Raw genomic sequence first — 27,526 nt, forward strand, 5'->3', positions numbered from 1 at the left:
AAGAAGCTCTTGCAAGAGGTGCCCTGGTGGGGATCCAGCCATTGGGTGAAGCATTGCCCTGGCACACCAAAGGCCCCCAGACCCTCATTACCATGTTCTGAAACTTACCATGTGTCAGGTGCAGCTCTGAACACTCTACTTGGATTATTCCATTTCCTCATGGCAGTGACCCTATGAAGTAGGTACTATTATTAACCATATTTTACAGACAAGAAAAGAGAGTCCGAGAGAGGTTAAACAGCCTGCCCATAGTTACACAGCTGGCGACTGGCAGCATGGGGTTCAGTGCAAGGTGGCCTGGCTCCAGAGCCTGCAGGCTTCACCATGATGCTAAATGCCTCCCCGTGCCCCGTAGACTGTGGCTCTCAGCCTCCCTGATCTGTGTCTATAAAGCAGTAACACATGCTTACAACAGCTGCAGGGCAGGTGGGGAGCCTAGTGCCGGCTTCCAGGAGAGCCCAGGTGTTTCCAAGGCCAGTGCAGGAAAGGCTTCTAGTTTCTGCCTGCTTTCCTCACAGCTAGCCTGGGACAGCAGAAGCCAAGCTGGGGTGTGAAAGAAAGTGGCCAGGATTGCTTTTGTCCAGTCCGTCATACAGAATGTGGCTCTCAAGGCCTAGATGCTCAACAGCATCTTATAATTGGCTCACAGCTGTCCCAGAAACAGCTTCTCCAGCTCAAGTTCTAATTGGGGAAACTCAGCAACATTTCTCCACCCAAGTGTTCGCCTCAGATAGGCCATGCTTGTTGCTTATAAGCAATTGCTAGTGCCTTCTTAAGTCTGGCTGATCATGTTGGTGGGAGCAAATGGGCCCCAGAGAAGCCTGGTGAACAACTGCTGTAAAACACACTGTGAACACAAGATCATCACAGGCCCACGCGCATGATGAGTCTATTTCCCTAGCCCTAAACCACGATATAAGATCTGACAAAACGCACTTGTACTTATGGGGACAAAAGGATAGAATATTTGATACGAGAACCATACTGGAAAATTTGGAAAACACGGTTCCACACAGGGATTAAACATGTAGCCTAGAAATCCAGTCTCTGATAATTCGCAGTTCATGTCAGGTGACCTCCTCTTGGTGGGTAGAAAAACTCCCAAGGTGCCTGGCTGCCAGAACTTTCAGGGAGATGGCGCTTTGGAAGTAGCATCATTAGATGATGGGAGTAGGAAACGGATGGAGATGGAGGGTAGCCGGCATATGGGGATCTTCCTTTTCTCTCTTTTACATTTCTGAAAGGCCATGGACAAATGCCTGCATTCCTTTTGGGGCTCAACTTGAAAATTCCAGGTTAGAAAAGACTTAGAGGATCTGAGTATATAAGTCATCCTGTTTTTCCCAAAAATATCAAAAGAAGCCGTCAATTATGGAGAGAAAAACCCGGCATCTTTCTTTAAGATAGTGTTGAGAATAGGCTGAAAATTCCCAGGTTGACTACAGTTGGTGCTTCCTCACCCATGACGGATGGTCCACCATGATGGACGCGCAGCTAAGGCCACATCACACACTCTTGTGTTTTATAAAAGAGCATCTCAGTGAGCCCTGCTTTGGTGATGAATTGCTCTGCTCAGGGCCTCAGGGGTAATGTCAGCAAGGAGTGTGAAAATGACTTTATGAGCAAGAGCCTGAGAAAAAGGAAAATGAAAACTTACTGAGGCTGAAAGGTAACGTGCAGAAGTGCCGTCTGATCCAGAGCCAGCCTGAAAGGCTCTGTTCTACTCATGTAAACTTTACTGCTATCCTCCCCTCTTTTGAATTCAGCTTTTAAGTCATTCTGGTGTAAAATAGGAGGGAGAAATAGAGAAATAATTGAAGACCCCTAAATTGCAGATCTTTGCTAATGTTAGTTTGATTTCATTGTTCCGATTCCATATTGACTTACAGCTTTTTTGTTGCTGGCTAGGAGCATACATTTCATGTTCCCAGCTACAGTGTTCAGACTCCATGGTTCCAGCCTACCATTAGGAAAGTAATAAAAATGATCAAAGAGGCCTGATCACAGTATCCACAAGGAGGCAATGCTGAGAATCTCTGAACTGGAAGGGAAGCTTGGGTTTAACGTGCTGGTGGTGGATGCAGGTTTCTCACAGATGGTCTCAAAGTCTGTCAGAGCAGGAAGAGGGCTTGGGATCACCTAACTCAATGCCTTAGTTTTCACTTATTCCAAGGGCATTCATCAAGCTATGTTCCATGGGCCATCTGCTGTGCTAGGGATGGGGATACGGTGGTGAATAAGAAGCCCAGAGGCCTTGCCCTCCTAGAGCTTGTAATGGAAGCCAAGCATTAATCAAATAATCACACAATCGATATATAATTACAAACTCTATTAAGAGCTTTAAAGGAACAGAACAGGGTATGAGGGTCCTCCTTTAGCATAGAGGGTGGAAGAAGGCTTCCTCAGGAAGTGATGCTTCAGCTGAAGGCTGAGCGATGAAGATGAAGAGGACCTGGCCAGGTGAGCGAGCAGGTAGATGAGTCCAGGCAGAGGGGTCTGTAAGTTCCAGGTGAGGAACGTTGCCCGGATGGCTGAGGAGAGACCCATGGGTCTCCCATCTGTCAGCCTCAAGCTTTTCCCTTGGCTTTGTTCTGCCTCTTAAAAGAAATTACTGGAAGGAGATTTGAGAAACCAGTTGACTGCTTCTGTTTGAAGTGTGAGGAAGCAGAAGTAAGTCACTTCCGCTTTCAGAGAAACAATTCAGGAAGCACTTGAGAAAGGCTCTTCTGACAACTTCTTCATTTGTAAAATGGAGGAAATAATCCCCATCCCACACCACAGGGGGAGCATAGGAGGGCAGGAAATTGGGCCAAGAGTCCACTACTTCTCTGCTGGCTCTTTTGGGGGCCATGTTCACCACCAAGCTCTCAGCTGACTCCATCCAACTGAAGGGAGAGTTGTGGCATCGCATAAGATGCCACCAACACAGAAGCCTAGATGGAAAGAGATGTCTGGCCAACCTCAACCCAGAAAAAATTCTTCTAAGATGGGGCAGATCCCATTCCTGATGCAGTCAGTGCTTTACAGTGGAGTTACCAGTGGCTTTGTTGCTGACTCAGGACCATGCAATGTGTTAGGGCCGTCATTAAGACGACATATCACATGTCCAGGATGGGGGAGGAGTCAGGACTGTCCTCCCTCTAGGGCACACCTGGGAGTTTAGAAACAGCTCCTTGATTTAAGCTAGCTGTCCTCTTCTAGAAGAATGGGGGGCAGAAAAACAGACTGCTTAATCCAGAGGTCTGATTAGCTGAACGATGATTAACTGAGAAGCTGGTCCTACTAAAGTGCATTATGCCTTCTATATTTTCCTACAAACTTTTAACCAAATTCAAGTGAATGCTAGAGTCACTACATGGTAAGCCAATTCTAAGATTCCTCACCAGCCTCACTTCAGAATTAGCTGCCAGCTGAAAGGAATATATTCCCATTAAAACAGGTGCTCAAGTAAAGAGCATTAACCTTACCATGTCCATTAAGGTCCATACTGCCCTGGACCTCACTCACCTTGGACCTTGGACACAGACTTTGAGGAAGTGTAGACAGAACACCAACCCGTCCTGGGAAGGACATCTAGAATGATGCTTTCCTTCTTCAGTGACTTCCTTTAAGTTTGCCCTGGCAGACATGCTCTCAGAGGAGCTCCCCCTTCCCTAGTGGAGAGAAACTGGTATACCTAGATGGTAGAGAGCTCTTCCTCCAAGGGCCAAGGTTGCCTTTCTCCAGGCCACCACAGACAGCTATGCCTACGCCGCTTGTGAAACTACTGAGCACCTACGAGGTACCCTGACGATTGCAGGGTGCCAATGGGAGGTGGGGAGGAAGGGCAGTGTGGTGCAGTGGTAATGTGCAGGGACTCCTGGGGCCAAATGACTAGGTTGAATCCTGGCTCCACCACTTCTCAGCCCTGTGACCTTGGACAAGCTATTTGACCTCACTTAAAGTGAGGATGGCGATAATACCTACCTCATATAGTGGCTCTGAGGATTAAACAATTTAATTCATATCAAGTGCTCAGAACAAAGTCTGCCCCGTAGTAAATGCCGCTATTACTGTAAGCATAGTCAGGCTCTTGGTGAAACCCTAAAGCAGTGAATGTGCACGTGGGTTACCTGGGATCTTGTTAAATGCAGATTCTGATTCAGGCCATCTAGGGTGGGGCCTGAGTTCTGCATTTCTGACCAGCCCCCAGGTGATACCAAAGCTGCTGCTCCACTGACCACACCTTGGGAAGCAAGGCGGTAGAGCATGCTGGGCGTCCTGGGAAGCTGAGGCAGTCTTGTCCAGCCTTGCCGAGTCTGAGACGCTCTTAAGCAGTCACTGGATTTTCAGTGGAGTGAGGTGATCTTTGTCACATTGCTCTTGTCAGGTAATTTGCATCATTGGTAAAGCATGTGAAGTCAATGTTGGAAGCAGAAAAAGCCACGCTCTAATGGGCATGACGGGCCTACAGGGCCATTTACCAAAATTTTTACTTTCATTTTTTTCTAAACATGTGAACACTGCAGAGGGTGAGACAGGGAGACACATACCTGCACTGACCCGCCGGGGAGCATGTGAGACACACTAGTGTCTCTCCTTCCGTTGGTGGGAAACGCTCTCCAACAGTCACGGGAGCAACTGACAACTGCGACCCAACGCTGCCACATTAGGTAGGAGCAGCTCGACACTGATTTTCCCTCTTGGCTCTGGGGCCTGTATCATCACCACTCTTACCAAGCTGGCATCCTTAAAGGTTACTTATGGCCTCTGACTGGCCAATCCATGCCTTGGCTGTGGCCATCATTTTCGTTGACCTGTTTGGCACCATCTATTACTCCCTTCATTTTGAAACTCTCTTCTCTCCTTATCTCCATGACAATTTTAGTTCTTCCAATTCCATAGTTAATTCTTTGCTTCCCTCCTTCCCTTCTGGACCTCTTTTAGTCCGGGGAACATTACAAAGACAAAAAAGATGCAGTCCCTGGCCATGAGGAGCTTTCAGCTAGATGGAGAGGCAGACATGGATACAGCTAACTGCAGAAGCAGGTGACAATGTTCCTAAGGATTATGCCCAAAGACTTGTGGAAACATAAAGGAGGGGCTACTACCTTAACCTGGGAGAATAAGAAAACAGTTCCCAGAGGAATGGACAGTGAGCTGAATCAGTGAGTGAAACTTCTTTCTGCCTTTTTATTCAGTTAGTCTCCTACCCTTTGTGTGGCTCTCTCTAAACTCTGTTTCTCAGGAAAATCATTCACTTCACTCCCTCCTAAAGCTTCAATGGTCACAACCATTAGATGAGTCCAAATTTACAGTAACATTTTCTTTGCCCTCTCATTTGAGTTCAAGTCATGTGTCTCCATGAGCCTACTAGATATTTCTACGGGGTTGTCCTACTATCTCCTTACACTGAAGAAATCTAAACCTGAACTCATAGCCTTCCTCCTAAAACCAGTCCCCACAAGGCTCAAAACTTAGCAGTCACTCTTGCTTACTTCTTCACCAAATGCAGACAAACTTTCATCCATAGCATCCATCATAGCTACTTTTCCCACTGCAGCCAGTGCTGTCCTTGCTATCTCCTGCCTGGATTGGTAGGCTGGGCTTCCTGACTCCAGTTCCCTCCCAGCCCAACTCATTCTGCACCACTGCCCCATGTACTCATCCTAAAATTGCCCTGCTCAGAAACCTGCAGTGGTTCCACAATAGAGGGTAGGCTCCAAATCCCCTTCTACATGATCTGCACATAGTAGGTACTCAAAATTTATTTGCAGAAAGAATGAAACCAGGTTACAAATGTCAGAATAGTAGGTTCCAGCAAGAAATAGGTGTTACCCAGAGTGGGAAGGAGAGTAGTCTGTGGAGAGGGCCATCTTGAGGAGAGCTGTGGTTATGCCAGCCCAAGATGACCTGCAGCAAATGATGTGGGGACATAAGACCCTAACCTCCGACTCATCCCTCCTGTTGAGCTCCTGCTCTGCTCCTCATTGATTGAAACCAACTGGAAGCCGGAGGGCAAGGCGGCCTTTTGATGTAGTCCATATGGTCCCCAGACCAGCGAGCAGAATGGAGAAGGTTGGAGAGTAGATGTAGTTGGGACAAATGTAACAATGTGGGACAGACAGAACACTTGGGTAGTTGGCAAAGTATCTTTGGCTTTCTATGTGCCACAATCACCACTCCATTAAACCAGGGGAGTTACTCTATTTGTAGGGTTCTGAGTTTTATGAGCCAAGAAGTCCCCTCCTACAGAGGGTGATCAGATAAATGTCTTCTGACTCTGACTCACTAGTCTACTCTGGGTTCTCATCTTCCAAAGTCATACCTGACTAGAGTCTAGAAATGAATATTCCCATCAGCATGTGGTTGTGACTATAATCATCTTTATCATCACCAGCATCCTTATCATCATGATCATCCCTATCAACATCATCGGATAGTGACTATCGGCTTACTTCCGATCTACATGAACCAGTTTGGACTGGTTAGAAATTGGAGGTGTGATGAATCCCACAGATCATGTTTTGTGCCTTCATTTGGCTAATGGAACAAAGGACACTTTTAATGGTCTCACAGGCTTAATGGCTTTCAAAAGAAAATAGCTCTAGAACAAGGAAGGCATGTAGTTCTCTCTTGGGTTAAGGAGTAAGTTTGTCACTTTGAGGGTCAAGGGTGCTTGATGCATTTCTTCCTGGAGAAGAGTTTTCCTATTAAGGGAGGAAGAACTCTTGCCTGGATAGCTTTCCTACAGCGTCAAGTTTTATTATTTTTCTTGTGTTCTTATTAAATTGTCCTTACTAATTAGAGGCTTTCATTTATTTTCAATTGAACCTTTCCATATTAATAACTATCTGCATCCCACTAGTGGTCTGAGGAACATTAAAGGAAGGTGGTTGTCTCAGGGAAGGGATGGTGAACACTCTTGCCTAATAAATTAAAAACTTTAAGAGTAATTAAAATATCAACCTTCATGTTGAATTAAATTTTTTTTGTATCAGCAACCTAAGTTATAAAGAGAAGCTCAGAGAAAAAATATAAAAGAAATCCTGATATTGGAAGAAAATAAATATGGCCAAATGGAGATAAGATGATCCTAAGCGAGCAACAACAATGATAGTATCAGCTACCATTTCTTGAGGACTCAGCATGGGCTGGGCCCTGTGTGAAACGCTTTACATATGTCATTTCATTGAATTCTCCAACTATCTTAATAAAGATAAATGAGCTGAGGCTTAGGTAAGACAGATAACCTGCCCAAGATTACAGACCTGATAAATGCTGGAGCTGGAGTTAAAAGGCAAGCTAACTTTACTTTAAAACCTGCAATCTTAGCCACTATTCAGGCAAAACTGGCACATGACTACACTACTCCCTGACCCTTTGCCACGGCAGAAGTTCCTGTTGATCGTGTTGAAGGGCCTCCTTCCCTCTCGTCCCAGATGGGGCTTCACAACCCTTCTCAACCGAGTGTCTCTCCTGACCACTCTAATCTATTGGAAGTGACTGGATCCCTGAATGCCGCTTCCCTGTTGGTGACAAAGGTTACCTTTCAGCTACGGCCAGAAGAGGATGCAGACCTCCTTTGGCACCTGCTGATCATGTAGATGCTTAGGCCTGCACTTTTCCTTCTTTTAAAAATATTTTTGATAAAGATTTGTGAGATATACATACAGAAAAGTGCAAAAAAGAAAGATGTTATAGTGCATAATTTATCACAAAACAAATAGCTGTGTACCTGTCACTTAGGCTGAGAACTAGGACATCAGATCCACAGAAGCCCCACCAATGCGCCCGCCTACCTCAAGAGAGCCACTAGATTATACTTCAATAACAAGTTAAAACATAATTCACCACATTAATAAAAAGCATGAGTCTATCAATAAATAGAGAAGAAATCATTTCATAAAATTCATTATTCCACAATCTTTTACATTCTTTTCTGAACTTCCCAGTCTGATTCTCTGCGCTTGATTCTCAGCATTCTTCCCTGACCTCTCTACAGTAATTTCATTTTCAGCTATGCCAAATCTTCTTTTAAATCCATTGATTGCACTTTTCATATTCGCTATTGTATTCTTCATTTCTAAAATTTATATTTGGTTCTTTTCCATATCTCCTTGTTCTCTGGAAAATTATCGATCTTGTCTTTGATATCTTTGAATATAGTAAATGCAGTGATTTTTCAAGTCTCTATCTGATAATTCCAATCTCTGTATCCCCTGTAGGTCTATTTCTATTGCTATTTTGTATTGTGGGTTAGTCCTTATTTTTGCTAAAGTGTTTTTCAAAATAATTTGAGAACTTTGATGATGTTATCTTTCTCCAGATAAGATTCATATTTGTTTTAATTATGGATCTTTTCCAAGTTTCAGAAAAGAGAAGATTTAGAATATTTTGTTCAGCATTTCTAATTGCCCTCAGCAGGACAGTTGATCCAAATTACCTCATCTGCCATTTCAGAAAGCAAAAGCAACTTATACTCATTTACTTTTTTTTCTTTTTGAGGAAGATTGGCCCTAAGCTAACATCTGTTGCCAATCCTTCCCCCTATTTTTGCTTGAGGAAGATTGTCACTGAGCTAACATCTGTGCCAATTTTCCTATACTTTGGATGTGGGATGCCACCACAGCATGGCTTGATGAGCTGTAGGTAGGTCCATACCCGGGATATGAACCTGCAAACCTTGTGCCACTGAAGCGGAGCACATGAACTTAACTACTACGCCCCCAGGCCAACCCCCCAGCTTGTACCTCTTAAGGATGAAACTACCTAGGGAAGTCCCCTCATTATAGTTTTTCCTACTGCTTCCACCCCTAGAACCAGGTAACTATCTTTGAATACATGGATATATTCTAAAGGGTTGGAAAATCTCTGCCAAATTCTCTTGTGCCAGACCCTGGACAGAGCGTCTTAGAGTGGAGTTCCTGGGGACGGGCTGAATGCACAATGACACACCTGATAATACGATTAAACAGGAGGGAGTGGTGGTTTGGGTACAGTCACTGCTGATTCTCACTCCTTATTTCAGAAATGTACAAAGGGTGCAGCTTTTAGAAAAACTGAAAAATGTCTCCATGGTCATGGTGGCAAAAGAGATACACTCACCAGAGAGCTGTCAGGTCAGATGAGCTATGAGGCTAGGCCTGATTCTTTCTCACTCTTTTTCCATCAAATACCATCATACCTAGGCAACTCACAGGTTTCTCTTCCCTGGCTGTTCTTGAGAAGGAGTTTAACAAAGAACCTCGTTTGCTTATTGCTGCCAACTATGGTGACTCCGTATACCATAAATTAACATCTCTGTGCAACTCAAAGTCTTCTCAGGATTCCAGCCTTACTTATGTCCTTACTCGGGCTCAAATAACTAAATCATCAATAGGGAATTTGGCACTGATCAAATTTTTCTATAGAGGGAAAAATCTCCATACATTATGCTTATTTTTTTCAAGAGATTTTGGACTTACTGGAAAAAATGCCAGACCGTTTCTTCTTCTGCCACTAATAGCTGTGTGACCTTGGCAGTCATGTCACCTTTTTGGGTCTAGGTTTCAACATCTTTTAAATGAGAATATTGGATGAGCAAGCCCACTGTGGCTCTACAATTTGCTGGATTGTTATTTTCCAAATATCTTAAATTCTAGTACTTTTCCTTCTTCCAACTACTACTACACCTTATACATGATAATTCTCTCAATAAATGTGTGACAAATAAATTAATATGTAACATACAATATAAGACAGCATTATATTATATGATGTATAAGGAATAATATCATCTATAACTCATTTAACATTTGGGGAATACCTCACATCTGCTAACACATCAGTCATTGATTTCAAGCACACTTCCATTTCCAGCTACTTTGGAGGAACTGGTACCATACGAGCGCTTTCACCACACATTAAAAATCTGGACAAAAACATAAGAGGCTAATGTTTTCATAAAGAGGACATAAAGCAGCACAGGGTTGCAATCCCTAAGAGAATGGAAAGTCACGGGGTGATTATGCGCCTATTCTCTAACTAGGAACAATGTCCTCACAGCAGCACAAAGAGCTAGAGCCCAAACTGACAGACCACTGCCATCCTACTGATCCGAGAGGCAGAGGTCAGATGAGAATCTGGGCGGCTGTAGTGGCTGGGGTGGGACATCAGAGAGGAGGCAGCTAGGTAGATAAGGGGCCCCTGGAGTTAGTGTAGGGGTCCTTTGTGTGTCCATGGCTTAGGGCTGACTTATACGTGTGTAGGGTGAAACCTCTGAGGCCTGTCAGATAGCAGCTGCTACAAGATCAAAAGCACAAAAGAGATCCTGTAGGTTAAGCAGTGCTGGGGAAAGAGCAGTGTCAGTAGGTTGGGGTCTGGCTCTGGCCCAGTGGAGAGATTTAGTTACCATCTCATTAATACCCTGGGCAACTGACTGAGACACTGGAAAGGATACACCTTAGGAGCAAAGACCTTACCCTGGAGTAAGGCCTATGCTAGACCCATCCTGACAAAGCCCAAAACCAAGCTTTGACCAGATTTGAAGGGGAAATGGAGTTTGGAGGTTGAGGGGTTTGGGCTTTCAATTGCTCTGCACCAAGAAGCAAAAACCGAGCCCACACAAGTTCCCGCTTCTCAGCCAGTAACTGAACTGCCTGCTGAGGAATCAACACTCTTAGAAAGATGATAGAACCCAGGTTTCTACAACATATGATTCATGATTCTGGCGTTTAGAAAAAAAATCACTGGATCTATAAAGAAATGGGAAAAAGCTGACACATAGTCAAGAAAAAATAGTCAATAGGGAACTGAAAACGAGATTAGTCAGATGTTGGATTTAGCAGACAGGATTTTAAAACAGCTTAAAGAACGTTTAAAGAATTAAAGAAAATATATTAAAAGAATTAAAGGAGTATATGGTCTTAAAGAGGAAACAGGGAATTTCACAGATAAATGGAAACTGTAAAAAGAAACCAAATGGAGATTCTATAACTAAAAAGTAACTAGAATGAAAGATTCATTGAATAAGCTTAATAAAGATGGAGACAGCCCAGGAAAAAGTGAGTTACCTCAAAGAACAATTGATAAGAATTATTCAATCTGTGGGACACAGAGGAAAAAAAGACTGCAGAAAACTGAACAAAGGGCCAGGAACCAATGAGGTAACACAAAGCCGCCAAATGCAAGTGCAACTAGAGTCCCAGAAAGAGAAGAGGAGATCAGGGCAGAAAAAATATTTGAAGAAATAAAGGCAATAAAACTTCCCAAACTCGATGAAAACCAATTTATGAATGAATCTGAGAAGCTCAGCAAACCCAAACCAGGACAAATATAATGAAAACCACAACAAGACACATCATAGTCAACTGCTGAAAACAAAGATAGACAACCCAGTAAGCAGCCAAAAAAGGGGAAAGAAACTTTGTACACAGGGGAACCATGATAAGAACATCAGTGACTTCTCATCAGAGACAATGGAGGCCAGGAGAAAATGGAACAACACCTTAAAGTTCTGAAAGATTAAAAAACCCTGTGTATCAAGAATTCTATACCCAGCAAAAACATTCTTCAAAAGAGGATGGGATGAAGACATTTTAAGATAAATAAAAGATGAGATAATTCATCAGCAGTGGATCTGGGTTACAGAAATGCTAGGGGATGTCCTTCAGGATGAGTGGAAATGACACCATGAGGAAACTTGGATCTACAGAAAGGTACCTGAAATGGTAAATACCTGAAATGGTAAATAAGTGGGTAAATATAAAAGACTATGTTTTAATTTTTTCTCATAATTTACTTAAAAGACTACTGACTGTTTAAAGCAAAAATTATTAACACTTTGGGTAGTGTTTATAATATACGCGTAAGTAAGCAGAAGTAAAAGATGTGTGGCAATCACACAGGACAGGGGGTCGGGTAAATGACATGATACTATTTTACTGCAAGCCTATTATGTTTGTGACGTACATTTAAAATGTGTGAATTTTATTGAATAGAAATTATACTCCAATAAAGTTGATTTTTAAAAATTAAGTGTAGAAGTTCCACTTTCATCAGACCAACTTGGAGCCTGAGGTAGGAAGACAGGGAGTAGGAACCACAGGAATACTAAGAGCTAATATCTGCAGGATGCTTCTCATGTGTTGAGCACAATTCTAAATGCTTTAGAAGCACTTACTTTTTTTAGTCCCCACAACAACTCCGAGGGGTAAGTGCAATCGGAACCCCCAATTTCTAGATCAGGAAACCGAGGCACATAGCTAATAAGTGGCTCTGGGAATTTAAACCCAGGTAGTGGGACTCCACTGTCTGTGTCCTCAACCACTAATTGTCATGAGTCAGTGAGAGGGAAAGAACCAAGAGTGACAGGGCTCATGTTCTGCAAATTGATCACTTCATGGGACACTGACCTCACTGGATCTTCATTTCCTCTCCCTTCATTTTTCTCTCCAGCATTTACAAAGTATGGGTCACTTGTAAGCCTTTATTATTGCCATTATTTTAAATTAGGTTCCAGTCACCTTGCTGCTGGCTGTTATTTCACGTTTGGGGATCTCCACGAAAGGGCAAGCACAAAGAAAATCAATCCTGGGCTTTCTTGAGTTTAAGAGCCTTCTCTTGTTTCGAGTTACACCACCTGCCACGGTCCTGGGCACGTGATCAGCGCGAATAAATATTGTTGACTTACTCTATGATATCTTCTGGACTGATTGCTACTGTATTGGGAGCTGAAAGAGTGAAGGGATTTGCCAAAGGTCACATCCTTGTTGGTCTAGAATTAGTGATTAAAAAAGAAATTCTCAGGTCATTGCTGTTCTCTATCATTGAAGCACAGAATGATACTGATCAGACCAATTTTAGGGCTAATATAGTTTAACCCTTACATTTCCCAGATGAGGAAACTGAGGGTCAGAGGTTAAATGATAAGGTCCTGTCACCAGCCAGACTTAGATCCCTGGGCTCCTCACCCGCAGGCCCAGAGTGCCACCTCCTTCATCACAAGTCCCTCAGGTGGCAATGACATCATTTCTCATCAGCCCCTGTGGCCAAAGGGGTTCACGAACCATGACAACGTAACCAAACCAACCCCTGAACTATCAGCTGTCCTCAATCTCAAAAGCCAGCAGGGCACCCTGCTGCGACAGCTGTGCTCGCCTCCAAACGGCAGGGACCCGACCCTGCAGGGACTCTTGCCCGCGTGGAAGGCAGTCTGGCCCCGGCTCTGCTCGCTACTCTGAGAGGAGCACTTGGGACTGTGTTTGCCTCTCTATCAATTAGGGATAATGTCCCTGCCGTCCCGGACCACTGGGCCGATTAGGCAGCTGCTGGAGTCTGACAGCCTCGCACGGATGCCGAGTATTGCTCTGAGTTGGTGGTGACCCTAACGTTTAGCACCACCCACAGTTTGTTCTCAAATCGAAAGAGGACACTTTCGTCACTGGGGGAATGTCTGTGCACTTTAGTAAACACGAGAAGTTGTGGTATGATTGGACACATTCTTTGTCATTATTATTTTTTAAGCTGCTATATGTAGAACACCGACTAACAGAGATTTCCCAGTTTAGTCACATACTGTTATTGATAGTCAACAAGCTTTCAGTAAAACTCCGTGGCAGCAGGGACTGGCACTTTCGAATGCGTGCGTTGTTTAAATTACGCTGCTTTGCTGGATTTGGGTCGACTTTCTCTCCTTATCACCTGACGCTGTGGCTCATGGTGTCCACAGAGTCTCTCTCCAAGAGGTGGATTTAAAAGAGTCTTTGTTAGTAGATGCTCATGGGCTTTACAGGAAAATTGTCATCCCTTCCATGTAGTAGCCATCATTGGTCTCACCTTGTAGGTAGAGAAACTGAGGCAAAGCAGAAAGCAGGGAACAGAGAAGCCAGCGGCAGAGCTAGGATGGTACCTGCGTCCCTGACCTCCTAGTCCAGGGCCCCTTCAGAGGCACCTGGAAGGGACAGGGACAAGAGCTGCTGAATTGGAGGGGAGAGGGAGGGCAGTGGACCATCAGGAGTCGCGCCGGGCAATGAGGGAGAGGGCAAGCATCAATTCCAAGCCGCTGCACACATGAAAGGTATGGGGGGGCTGGGGCAGGGTGGGTGGGACCCTATTCTAAATTCTGTCCTGTTTCTGAGAGGCAAGGCATGCCAACACCAGGAAGCTGACTGCAGACTCCTCACAGCAAAGAGCACCAGCCAATCTGTCTGGGATGTTAAGAGGCCACGCTGTTTACAGCTGACCTCCAAAGGGTCGGCTCGGCCAGCGAACGCAAGCCTGCTCTGCCTGGGGCGGGAGGGTGGAGGGAGCACTGACACCCCTCAGTCTTGCTCCCTCTTGGGGTGGCTGTGAACTGACGTGTGCGAGGGAGCTCTGTAAGTTCCAAGACTATACAAAACCAGAGGGTCCCCTCATGACTGCCATGAGTCTCTTTACAGATGGTGTAGGAATCAAGAGTCCTGGCTGCCTGCCGCCGGCTAGCTGCGTGACCTTGAGAAAGCCATTTAACTGGTCTTGTTGCAGTGTGCTATCTGTAGAATGGAAACTTGGTTGGACCAGATATCTAAAGTCCTTTCCCACTCAGACATTCGGATTCAGGAAAGGCACCATGAGATGAATGGAGGGAACAGTGTTTTCTGACTTCCTGTTTCAGTGAAAGGACTGGTAGATAAGGGGGTCTAGAGGATTTCTGAATGGGGAGGGCGGTGGACTGGGCAGCCTCTGGCCCCAAGAGAAGTACAGAGAGGGATGCACGTATGGGTTATCCTGGGGACATGGCCCAGTCTTGTAAGTAGCAGCCTTGTAAGTGTCCCCTCGTTTTGGTTTAAGGTCCTGTGACATTTAAGACTCCTTTAGGACAAAAGGGATGAAAAGGCAGAAGAAGCAAAACAGAAAGTGAGAGGCGGAAGGGGCCAAGTCCAAGGAAATGAACGGGGAGAAGGGGTAGAGGGTAGAGAGGCAAGGAGGCTGGTAGAAGGCAGGGGCTATGGGCTGGCGCAGAGAGGATGAGACCATGAGGGAGGAAGGAGACGCAGGGGGCAGCCAGTCCAGGCCCTTCAAGTTATAGGTGGAACAGAGGACTAGAGGCAGAACTGTCCTTCCCAGGGTCACAGGGCCAGTTCTGGGTGAAGGTCGGGGTGGAGTTGCCGTCCCCTGCCCACTTCAGGCTTGTGCGCTACTGCACCACCCACACCAGGTCGGAGAAAGGGCGGGGTGCAGGTGGGGAGGGCAGCAATGCAGATTTGAGTCTCTGCTCTGACTCAGGGGTCTTCTCTGGGACTCAGTTTCCAAAATCTGTAAGTTTCAGGGGCTGAGTTACTTGATTGCAATTATCAGCTCTAGACATACTTTCCTCAAATGGGGAATGACGGTGTTGTTAGTGCCACTGAGTCTGACTCCTAGTGACCCTGTGGACAGCAGAACCCTGCCCGGTCTTTTGGTGCCGTCCTCTCACCTTCTGGTGATTCAGACAATGCTCTGCTGTTATTCATAGTGTTATCATGGCCATTTTTTGGGAAGTGTGTGGCCGGGTCCTTCTTCCTAGTCTGCATCAGTCTGGAAGCTCCTCTGAAACCTTTCCACCATGGGTGACCCTGCTGGTATTTGAAATCCTGGTGGCATAGCTTTCAGCATCACAGCAACACGCATCCACCACAATATGACAACCCACAGACAGGTGGTTTGGTTCCCTGACCAGGAAAGGAAGCCAGGCTGGGCCGCGGTGGTGAGAGTGCCGAATCTTAACCACTAGACCCCCAGGGCTGGAATGATGAGATGTCCTTAGCTACAAGTGAGGGTAACGAGCTGTGTGCCAGGACCATCTCTGGTGCCCAAGCCCTCCTTCTGTCTAGGACAGTGCGGGCATTCCCCTGGGCCATGGAGCACTGTCCTGGGAGCAGGAATGGTGAGTGCAAATGCACTGTGGCCCAACTTCCCAAAGAGCAGATTTCATGCAGGGTGGCAGGGCTGCTTTTGAACCATCCAAGGTGAAAACACTCAGAACAGTTGTTTTAGCAGCTCTAATGTGCCCCCAGTGGGTCTGATTAGCCACAGTGTTTGCTAACCATTGTGGCCAGTTTCACAGTTACTAGTCCCCAGGAAGGGAGAACCTATTCTGGGGGGAAACTGCATCTCAGGACGCGTATGGTTCACCTGGGCACTTGGGCACTAGGGGGAGTCTATAACTTTTGAAGCAGGAAATTTAAAGTCAAGAATCCCCTCCATCAATAATGATAAAAAAAAAAAAAAAGAGTGTTGGGTGTCTGGGAGTGTAGGGTTTCTGGCAGAGTCCTCAGAGAGAGCAGGATGCCCTGACTTGGCCTCCGGAAGGGAGGCCGTGCAGGGCGGGAGAGCAGGGGCTGCTCTGGCCTGGTTCTGACCCCAGCTCTGCCCTCAGCTGGCCATGTCCAGGGTGGGTTAATGAATAGCCCTGGTATTCAAGATCCACCATCCGTTCTGAACTCTTTAGGAGACTTCCCAGACATTTAGTTGTCTCTCTGCAGTGCGGTCTTTTGAACATTTCTCATGGAGAAGAAAGAGCAGATGCTGTTTAGAAAACTGCCTTATTGGTGTGGCATCCAGGACCCACCACCGTCTTCTCCCTGAGAACTTTTCTCGCCTGGTCCTCACTGCTTCCTCCTCTCTAGTGCATTGGTCCATGCTGGGCTGGCCTGCACTGGTGACCCAAACAAATGAGGTTTTCACCCCCAGTGTCCTTTCATCTCCATCCCTATCTCTTCTACACAAACCTCAAGGCTCATCTCAAATACTGCCTCCTTCACAAAACTGTTCCGGACTGCCACACTTCCTGGGAACTCACCCTGTGAATCCATTTCATGATCTGTATGATGCAAGTCAAATAATCAGACACATGCCTCTCTGGTAGATCTTTGGTCTCGGGTTGCTAGTTAACTTTCGAATATTCTTTATCTTTTAAAGTATACGTTTTGTCTTGATAGTGATCTTGTCATATATTTCTATTTTACATGCCTAACGTAATGTGACAGCTACCATTTAACTGAATACTGACTATAAGCAAGGCACCGTTAAAGTGCTTTACATGCATTCACTCAGTTAGTTTTTCTAACAACATGTGAATTTGTTCTATTATTACTCCCATTTTACAGATGAGGAAACTAAGGCACAGAGAGGCTTAGTAACTTCCCTAGGTCACTGAGTACGTCAGTGGCAGAAGCTAGACAGTCTGATTCAAGAGCTCTTGCTCAAAACCACTGTGCCTTAAGTCTCCCTGGCGTCTTCTATATGGTACCCACTCAACAGGTATTTGTTCACTGATTAATGCTGATTATTTTTCGGGAAACAGCTCTAATCTGAGCAAGGAGAAAGAGGAAGAAAGAGTTTGGCTCCCCTCCACACATGGTCCTCACTGCTCCTTCTCACTTCTCAATTAATAACAGGCTATTTTCTACTCTGTGGGTTTCCAGAAATAACACTTTCAACTGAGAAAGAGCTAATCTTATAAAAATTCATATCATAGGAAAAACGTATCCCATGAAAAGTCTTTAAGGCATTCAAGCATCTTGCCAGATGGGGACAGTATCCTACTTATCTCTGCGTCCCTAATGCCCTGCTTAGTGCTTGGCTCACAGAAAGTGCTCAATAAATGTTTGCAGTGAATGGATGGTGCTTCCCAAGGCTGGTGCTGGTCCTGCCTGGAGGTGACCGTTCAATCTCCTTCATCGTCAGGTCAAGGCTGGGCTGCTGTGAGCGTTTGTCAAAGACCACGCAAATCTAAAAGACGCTTCCTCATTCCATCTGTCTGCTCCCTTTTCAATCCACTCCTGAGAGTTCTTCTCCAGGAGGGCATACGGGGGTATATGGAAAGGAGGACATGACCCCCTGCTTGGAGCTCCACAAACACATGCACTCCTTTCATAGGCGTGGCAAATATTCAACTGCAGCCTTCCACGTTTACTGTCCATGTTCACTGTGCAATGTTCACGTCCATATGGCTTATTTTTGGCACGACGTGCTGCTTCCAGCACTTCTGCTGTTGGAGAGCGGAGCCCCGCAAGCAGCGAGGCAGATCTCCTTTACTGTGGAAGAGTCTTGAAGAAGCAAAATGGACAGATCCTTCAGTGACACAGAACTTCACTGAAAGAGTCAGCGGATTTTTACGTCCACAATGAAATCACCCCAAGCTTACTGCGTCCTGTGTATAACCCTAGGCCACGTCATCCTCCTTCCTTTCCACAGTTTCCTAGAGTGCCCCTCCTTGCTTATCCTTCCAGATCCATCCCAAATGGCACCTCCCCCAAGAAGCCTTCCCAGATCCTCTATCTCCACTCCCAAAAGTATGGTGTCCCAAAAGTGTCCTTGTCACAGAACTCATCACATCTTACTCAAGCTTTTGTGGCTTTTTTTGGCACTCTCCAATTTTTGTTCTATGCCATCGTTTCTATGAACATTTGTTCTTCTACACTTCGGGTTCTCTGGAAGACACGTGGCCTCTGACTCACTTCTGTGTCTGCTGTGACGGCTAGCAAGATCTTACACAAAGTAGGCACTCAGGAGGTTTCGCTGCACAAATTAATGAATGACTCACAGACTTGTACCCTCTCACTCATCTCTCTCTCTCCACAACCTGTGATCTCGAGATTTCAATGGCGTTTAATGCACACACAGACATGTAAAACATAATGGCAACATTTTGGGCTCAGAGTTACAGATCCCACAAACTACTCAATTAGGCTATTTGTTACAAGAAATAACAGCTTATCTACATATCACCTGTGTGTATGCTACATGTCACATGATTGCCATTAAGATTGAATAAGACAGAAGAAATAGGGGTTGGCACCACACTCCACTTTGGTGGCCCGGGTTTGGGGGTTGGATCCTGGGCAGAGACCCCACACCACTCATCAGCCATGCTGTGGAGGCATCCCACATGTAAAATGGAGGAAGATTGGCACAGATGTTACCTCAGGGCTAATCTTCCTCAAGTAAAAAAAAACAAGAGGATTGGCAACAGATGTTAGGTCAGGGCTAATCTTCCTCAGCAAAAAAAAAAAGATAGAAGAAGTAAAATCCTTGGAAATGCTAAAGAGGGTGCAAAGAAATGGAAAGTCTAGCATGAGCATCGTTGTAGTGAGCTGGCTAGTTCTTAGTGCCTGCTATGTACAGCACTGCCACTGAGCCATGAGGGGCTGTGTGACAACGGCCACGCATTCTACAAAGATTTATCTGGTATCATAGATGGTGAGGACATAGCAGTGAACAAAACAATCAAAAATTGTTGTCCTCATGGAAGTTATATTCTTGCAAGGCAAGGGTAATAAATAAATAAACAAGCAAACATATAGGATGACAGATGGCGAAAAGTGATGTGGGAAAAATGAAGCAGGGAATGGGCACAGGAAACGTGAGGATGGCTGAGATGGGTGGGGAGGGAGGCCTCTCTGGTGAGATGACATTTCCGTGGAGACTGAAGGAGGAGAGCAGGCCAGTGTGTGGATCGCTGAGGAAAGGGCATCTCAGACAGGAGGGGCAGCAGGGGTGAAGTGCTCCCGTGGGAGGGGGTTTGCACTGTTGGAGGCCCAGCAAGGAGGTCACTGAGGATGGAGAGGAGGAGAGAAAGGAAGGCGCAAGGAGATAAGGCCAGAGAGGAGCGGGGGCCACAGAGGGTCCTGTGGGGCTCTGGGTCTCACATGGTGAGTTTGGGAAGCCTAGGAGGGTTCTCAGCAAAGCAGTGACACGTATTTTAAGAGGACCATTTTGGCTGCTGTGTTAAGACGAGGCTGTGACAAAGGGCAAGGGTGAAAGTGGAGAATCTTGTCAGGAGGCTACTGTGATAATCCAGGTCAGAGGTGACGGTGGCTGGCCCTGGAGTGGAGGTGGACGTGGTAAGAAGCAGTGTGATTCTTGATATATTTTGAAGGTATGGCTGATAGGATTTTCTGATGGACTGGACACAAAGGGTGAGAGAAAGAAATAGATCAAAGGTTTTGGCCTGAGTAACTGGAAGGATGAGGCTGATGTTTACCAAGATGGGAAAGACTCTGGGAAGATTGGGAGTTCTGTTACGGATGTGGTAAGCTCGAGATGCTTACTAGATATCTGATGTAAGAAGGTATACAAGTCTGCAGCTTAGAGGAGCAGTCTGAGCTGGTGACATCCAGTTTGTAGTTATTAGAAGATATATAGTTGATATTTAATGCCACAAGATGGACATGATAACCAAGGACTGAGTGTAGATAGAGGGGAGGTCCAAGGATTGAGCGTGGAGCTCTCCGATGTTAAGAGGATACGACGATGAGGGGGAAATCAGCAAAGGATTCTGACGATGAAAAACAAGTGAAGTAAGGACAGAACTAAGAAAGAACTGTGTCCCAGGAGCCAAGTGATGCTAATCTGGTTCAAAGACAGGAGGTGACCAGCTGTATCCAGTGCTGTGACAGAGCAAGTCAAATGGCACTGGAGAGAAATGACCAATGGATTCAGTAACGTGGAAATCACTGGTGGTCTTAACAAGAGAAGTTTAGTGCAATAGGGGAAAAACTCTGACTGGAATAGATTCAAGAGAAAAATGAGAAGGCAAGAATTGGAGGTAACAAACAGAGGCAACTCTTTTGAGGAGTTTTGCTGAAATATAAAAGGAGGCAGCAGGCATTTGTCTAGATCTGCAGTTGGAGGAGATATTGCCGATGCTCTCCTGGACGACGTCAGCCAAACTGGTACAGGCACTTGCCCACCTGTCTACACACTTTACTATCGAAAAAGTCACAGACACTATTCCAGTGAGAAAGACAGAAAGGCTGGATTAGCCCTTTCTTTAAGTTCCCCAAAGGGCGACTCTGTTTCCATCGGTGACCCACAGGAAACAAGGCAGAGTTGTTAGCCCTACGCAGGAGCATGAAGCTACCTGCAGGGCTGCCCACAATAGCAAAACCATCTCAGTGCCATCATCTTTAATGACAAGATATCCTCCTGAGCTGCGTGGAAGGTAACATCAGGGCCTTCTATTCAAGGTGCTATATCAGGTCTTCATCTTCTTGAGGAGAGAATCCCAAGGTGTGTCACCTCTTCCCGACCACCACAGAGCAGCTCCACCAGTATTTAAATGCGGGTGCAGACAGGACACCTTCTTTAGGAAGTTTCTTCTACAATGGAACTCTAGCTACTCCATCTGATCCAGTCTCCCTTTTCATGCACTGAAGCATGAGTGATTCTCAATCATATGGGTCTCTAATTAAGAATCTCTGTATCAGAGTAATGATGGTAGCTATTTCTGTCAATAACAATCTCCTTAATCTCTCTGTGATCGATTGCACTGTTATCCACCCATGCTTCTCTGGAGGTACAGTATACTTCTTTGTCCCATTATCTTTGGGACAAAGATGGCATGTGACTTGCTTTGGTCACTGGAATGTAAGCAGTTATGACAGAAGCCACATTTGAGCAAAAGTCTAAAATACGCTTGTGTGGTTTAGCTCTGTGCCCCCTTTGTGAGCATCTGCCCTCTGCCATGAGAACAACCTGGCCTACATACTGGATGCTTCTTCAACGTGGGCTTTGGAAGGAGGTGACACGCAGAACCAGCCCAGAGCCCAGCTGAGCCCAGAAGAGCTGCACTGGCCAACATCCTCAGGTAACATGAGCCAGGCATAAATGTTTCTGGTTTTAAGTCACTGAGGTTTGGGATTATTTGTTCCTGTAGCAAAAGCTGACTGACACACTCTTTTATTAGACTGTCAAATTCCTCAGGTGAAAGGAGCATATTCATTCTTTATGGTACGTCGTCATACCCGGCACAGTGCTCTGAAACTGTGGGCCCCCATAATGGGGTAAGATTCATTACGCCCATTGTAGCTTTGTTGGCTGAAGTTTGGAATCAAATTGTAGTTCTTTTCATGACACATCATGGTAAGCTCCTTAAAGACATGTTTAAAGTCACTCTCAGCCTGCCTTCTCATTCCTTGATTTTGGTCTATTGAATTATGGCTAATTTACCAAGAAACTCAAATAATTTAGGCTTCACAAAAGGGGAATTGGGCCTTGGCCATTATATGCACTGCTTCTACTCCTACGTGCCCAAAATTGGTCAAGGCCAAATAGAGAGGATCTGTTCTAAACGCGTTTGTGTGTCTTTGCTCTCTGTTCACTTCTGAGCTTAAGACAGAACACGAGCTTTGCCCAGGGGGCCCCATTGCACAGAGAACAGCCCAACTCTTATCTTCATTTATCCAGTAAATTACCCTACTGTGTGGAGAGACCATTCTAGGCTTTGTGCAGGAATCAGAGACAATCTAAGGCATAGTTCTGGGCATCAAGGGGCTTTATACTGTGATGGAAGAGACAAGACATTTATGTGAAAGTCTAACACACGAGCTGTATACCACTTACTTCCTTACAAGAGGGTGTGTGGCATGGTAGGAAAGAGAGGGTCTGTAAGTCAGGAGACCTGGTTCTAGCACTGCTCTGCTGCTGATTAATTAAGTTCCTTTGGGAAGAGCATCCCACCATTCTGTGAACGTACGAAAGGCATTGAGCAAGCTAACAGAAGGTCACTCACACTTCTGTGCTTTCATGACTCTAAGAGATATCACCAAGCATTATAATGTCACCAGGTGCTCAGTGCTTGGTACTGGTGTCAAAGGCTGGGTATTCAGAGGACCTCTTTGTTTTCCTGTCCCCTGCCCCCATCTCCAAGCTAGTCTGGTTTCAGCCCAGTCATAGAGCTCTCCTCTGCCTTGAGTTACAGGCCAGATCTGAAGGAGCGATGACTTGAGAGTGAAAAATCTCAGCACACAGTCCAGAATTATGCTGGATATCACCACTTGAACAAGGAGGACTGGAAGGAGGAGCCCTCTGAAAGCTGCCTTAGCCCCCAGGAGCAGCTCGGGCCGGGGTTTGCTGGAGCTGATGCTGGGTGCCCAAAGCTGCTGTGTTCTGCACTGGGGCTCACCCACGATGGGACAGGCTTCTGGAGGAGGGGTGGAAGAGGCGCTGTCCCCAGGACTGATACCTCGATAGACATTATCTCTCCAATGCCCTTCTGCCTGATTCACAGAGTTGAACACCCTGCAACCCTCAGGCAAAACCAGTTCTCCCAGTGACAGGCAGCGTGCCCATAAATAGGGCTTCTGAGGCCGGAACTGCCCCATTTGACATGAAAGGAGGAGAGGGCTGGGAGAAATGGAAAAAGAACTTTTTGTACATCCTCTGAAGCTTTTCTGATTGTTCTTTGGAAAAATACAGAAAGTAGAGACAATCCCACTGGCGGAAACACCCTGCGACCCTGGGGGTGAGCTGTCTCTGCTCACCTGGCTCTCCTGCTGTAAGTGTGTTAAACTCCCAGCCCAGGGCCCGAGGGACTGCTCAGACAGCCATGGGATTGCTTTCTCTGTGCAGGCCATCTTCCTCTGGCTGTGCAACTGCTATGATTTTTTCCAGGTGTTTACAGGAGCAGGGACCACAGTGTTTTAATGGATTCACATTGGAGTTGAGTTCTTAGAAGCAAAGGACTTCATTTAAGAAAAAACCCTCCGTGTATGTGAAATCAGGCTCCTCTGCAAAGTGCTCTTGGCAATTCAGCAAAGGGCAGCGGAGGGCGGTGGGAGGACAGCACTGTACACAGGGAGGACGGCTCTACTTACTTGGGACTCCGGACACCAGCCGCAAGGGGCGCAGCACGCGGAAGGCCCGCAGCGCCTTCACGTCGAATCCAGCCCCCTTCCCGCCCAGAGCGTTGGCCCCTTCGGCTTTGGTGGCTTGTTCTAAAATTGCACTGAAAAGCCTGGAAGAGAGAGGAGAGGAGCCGTCAGGATGTTTTCTCTGCTCGGCTGGCTCTGAATTCTCTGAAGGGAGCTGGGGCAGCAGAGTTTGCAGGCATCTCCAGCCCAAGAACAGGGCTGAGGTGTCTGTGACCGTGAGGGAGGGTCCGTGACCATCGTAAGGTGACATCCCCTTCGCGTGGGTATCACCAGGCAAGGGTGTACCCACTGCCCAGAGAGGTCTGAACCAGGTGACAGGCAGGCCCTCTGCTGTCACAACGCTTTGCAGGAACACATCTGGCTTTGTGAGTTGGGCAGCCCTGGACAGAAGTGTGAAGCAGGTGACGCTTGCTGCCAGTGCCCCGTGGCTTTGCGGTGCCCTCTGCCCTCCATGGTATCCTAGCTCTCGCCCTCACATGGCCAAGAATCACATTTTCTCTCCTCCCCACCCACCTCCTTCCTCCTAGCAAACCCCTCTCTTTGATTTGTACCTGGGCACAAATAAATGATCCCAGAGGGACCTACTTTGTGCTGCAGATACAGGATGGGAAACTGACCACCGGTCTTAGCAATGAAGACTATTGAGACCTTGAAAACATCTGTTTTGGTGGAGTGATGGAGACAAAGCCTAATAGGTATGGGTTCAACAGAGGATAGGAGGAGAAGTTCGAGACAGTTCTGCACAATCGAAATATAATGCAAGCCACAACTATGAGCCAAACATGTAATTTAAATTCTCTAGCAGCCACCTTAGAAAAGTAAAAAAGAAATAGGTAACCTTAACTGTGATGATATATTTTATTTAACTCAACATAACCAAAATACTGTCATTTCAACTGTAATAAATATAGGAATTTTTAATGAGATGTTTGTCACTTTCTGTTTTGTACTAGGATCTTTCAAATCTGCTGGGTATTTACACCTATAGCGTATCTCATCTCAGACCAGCCACATTGCTAGTGCTGAATGGCCACATGTGGCTGGGTGGCTGCAGCACAGACAGCTCTTCTGAGGAATTTTGCTGTAAGAGGTGGTAGAAGAAAGGTGGTTGCCAGAAGAGGGTGTGGAATCACGAGAGTTTTGTTTGTTTTTAAATGGGAGATATGGCAGCATTTTTAAATGTGATGGGAATCATCTAACAGAGACAGTTTGAGGATGTGGAGTGGGAGGGAACAGCTACTGGGAGGATTAACACCTCCAGTGGGCAGGAAGGGGAGCTAAGGCCCTTCGAGGGGCGCTGGGCGCAGGTAGGCACAAGGATGGTTCCGGTAGGAAGGCACATGGCAGGTATAGAAGTGGCTGTGGGAACGTGTGAGAGCTCTCTTCTGATTGCATCTGTTTTCTCAGGGGAACAGGCAACAAGCTCATCCACTGAAAACGTGAAAGGGGAGGGGACATTGGAAGTTTACAGGGCGAGGCAAAGGTATGAAAGAGTCACTGACAAAAGTGGCAGAGTGAATGAAGCAGGGACACGTAGGACTGCCACGTGTCATCAAGGGCCTGTTTGAGGCTGGTGTCATGACTGTAAAGGAAGACCCCTCAGCTCAGCCTTGTATACCTCTCTACCCCTTTCAACGGCACAGCTTCAGGTACCAAATAGATCTCCATCTAGTTGGATCGATCAGGGTCGATCTTTTTCCAAGTGAGCAAAGTAAATGAAGAGAGGAATAAGAAAGTTGAGTGTAAATGCAAGTGAGAGATGATAGTGATGGGGCATCAATCTAGGCTGCTTGGAAGGAGCAGCGGACATGATGAGAGGAGGAACACAGAGAACGTGGCAGGATGAATGGGCGGTTGGAGTTGAGTGCTAGAGGGAGTCAGCTGGAAAGAGGGCGGCATTGTTCAGAGTGGGATGTTTGGTCTGAGACTATGGGAGGTGGTGTAGTTATTAATTATGGCAGGGACACTGGCTATAGCCATGGGAGTGGGCAGCTGAGATAGGACGGAGTCAGGATCCCTGGGTAAAAAGGTATCAAGGAACCAAGAAGCTACTGGAGGGTGATGGCAGGAGCTGTGAGTGTTGGAGAGAGTGGGAGCGAGCCAAGAGCTCATGTCCTCCAGGAGTGAGGAGTGACTCAGATGTCTTCAGAGGACTGCAATAAGGAGAAGTAGGGGGTAGAAGGGTCCAATGACACAAACATTGGAATTGGAGGTTTTCAGGGAGGAGGGGCAGTGGTCCAAAAGAAGAAATAAAAGGAAAGCAGGGCCTTTCTCCTGACTTCTAGGCCACGCAACAAGCCATTTGGGAGAGAGGCAGCCATCTCTCGAGGGACTGCAGTGGAAGCAGGACCCTCAGGTGAGAGCCAGAACGTGAAGGGAGTGACCAGAAACGAAGCTGGGGATTTAGGGCAGCACTTGGGCCACTTGTTCTGTAAATAAAGTTTTATTGGAATTTAGCAACAGCCATTGTTTACATAGTGCTGTTTTCTCACTACAGAGTTGAGTAGTTGGGACAAAGACTGCATGGCTGGCAAAGCTGAAAATCAGTATCTGGCCTTTTACAGAAAATGTTTGTTGAGCCCTGAATGGACTGTGGGGAACAGAGGGCACTGTGGAAAGGTTTTAGGAGTGGGGTGGTGAGGGCAAAGGGATCAGAGGCTGTAGAGATCATATGGGAATGGGAGTCTAGAATCTTGGGATTTTTGTGCTAACCAACAAAAACAGGGAAAGGGCATGCAGGGGCAATTTCTGTCCTTTGTAGCCAGAGAAGACTCTGCTGATTCACCGTCAGCAGAATGTGTGCTGCGTCGTGGCCTGGGGTCAAGGAGGAAGCCCAGGCATCAGACCAGGGTCCCCATGTCAGACCTGAACTCGGGGCCAGCGCAACTTTGTTCTTGAGGAACAGGCTCGAGCTCTTAAATCACTCATGCCCCAGGGAACTGGATCTGGAAACAGGGAGGCTGCAGCTGGGGACTTTGCTTTGCAGACGCCCAGATCCAGGCAGGGCCCAGCAATGAGGGGGTTGGTCTAGATTAACGATTTTCAAACTGTGCTCCATGGGACCCCTCAGGACTTCTTGGTCAGTGAGGCCAGAGATGAGTGACTTGGGTTCTGGCTCCTTTACCCTAGATGGAACAGAGTGCTTCACGCACTGAGCATGGCTTTGTTGGAACAATGGGTTCTGCAGCTAAAAGAAGTTTGATAACCTGGCCAGACCACATCTACAGTCTCCCTCAGCTCTGGGGTTCTTTCACCTCAGTGTGGCAGTGTGACGGTTTCATGTGTTAGTTGGCGACACCTTGACTCCCAGGCAGAGGTTGCCAGGATGGGGAGAGCGGGCTCTTTTCTCCGCAGAGAAATGTTCTTTCCACTGAAATCTAGATCACTGAAACCTTAGGAAATGAAGACCAGTTTGCAAGTTTGTGGAACAACATTCCAAATGCAAACCAGATTTGGTTCCTAGTATTTCCTGGAAGAAAGCAATATGCTCATTGGAGTACAAGACGTTCATAAAACACCACTCAGTGAAGGGAACAGACATTGGACAACATTCTCCTCTTTTAACCCCTGCCCCAACTCAACGTAGACTCTATTAAGTGTCGCTTTTAATTTTGAAGGGGTAGGAAATTCAGAATGGGTCTAGGAGGCGTTCTTGGCTTGTAGGGGCTGGTGTGTTTCTCTTCGCTTAGACATCGTAAAGGTGAAACCACTGCTTTGTGCCTACCTGTCCCTAAGGGCTGGGTTCAGATGTGGACGCTCAGGGGGTGGGGAGGACTTCTCCAGGAGATGTGTCTGGCAGTTCCTTAGCCAGATATTAGAGCTTTTTAAAAGAGGACAATGAGGCTCTAGAGGGCCCAGCGAGTCAGCAGGGCAGGGCCGCCATATTGGGA

General features: G+C 46.4%; 1 protein-coding gene across 9 annotated transcripts in view; it reads right to left on the reverse strand.

Annotated features, from left to right (window-relative positions):
• CACNA1C (calcium voltage-gated channel subunit alpha1 C) overlaps positions 1-27,526 on the reverse strand; it is a 680,887-nt gene that overhangs the window by 197,480 nt on the left and 455,881 nt on the right. For all 9 annotated transcript variants that reach the window (XM_070620344.1, XM_070620343.1, XM_070620341.1 and 6 more), the window contains exon 5: positions 23,580-23,719. In XM_070620344.1, the coding sequence (XP_070476445.1) occupies positions 23,580-23,719 (140 nt within the window). The remainder of the gene's footprint in view (positions 1-23,579; positions 23,720-27,526) is intronic.

The sequence above is a fragment of the Equus przewalskii genome, chromosome 5 (assembly GCF_037783145.1).
Source record: "Equus przewalskii isolate Varuska chromosome 5, EquPr2, whole genome shotgun sequence".
NCBI classification, from domain to species: domain Eukaryota; kingdom Metazoa; phylum Chordata; class Mammalia; order Perissodactyla; family Equidae; genus Equus; species Equus przewalskii.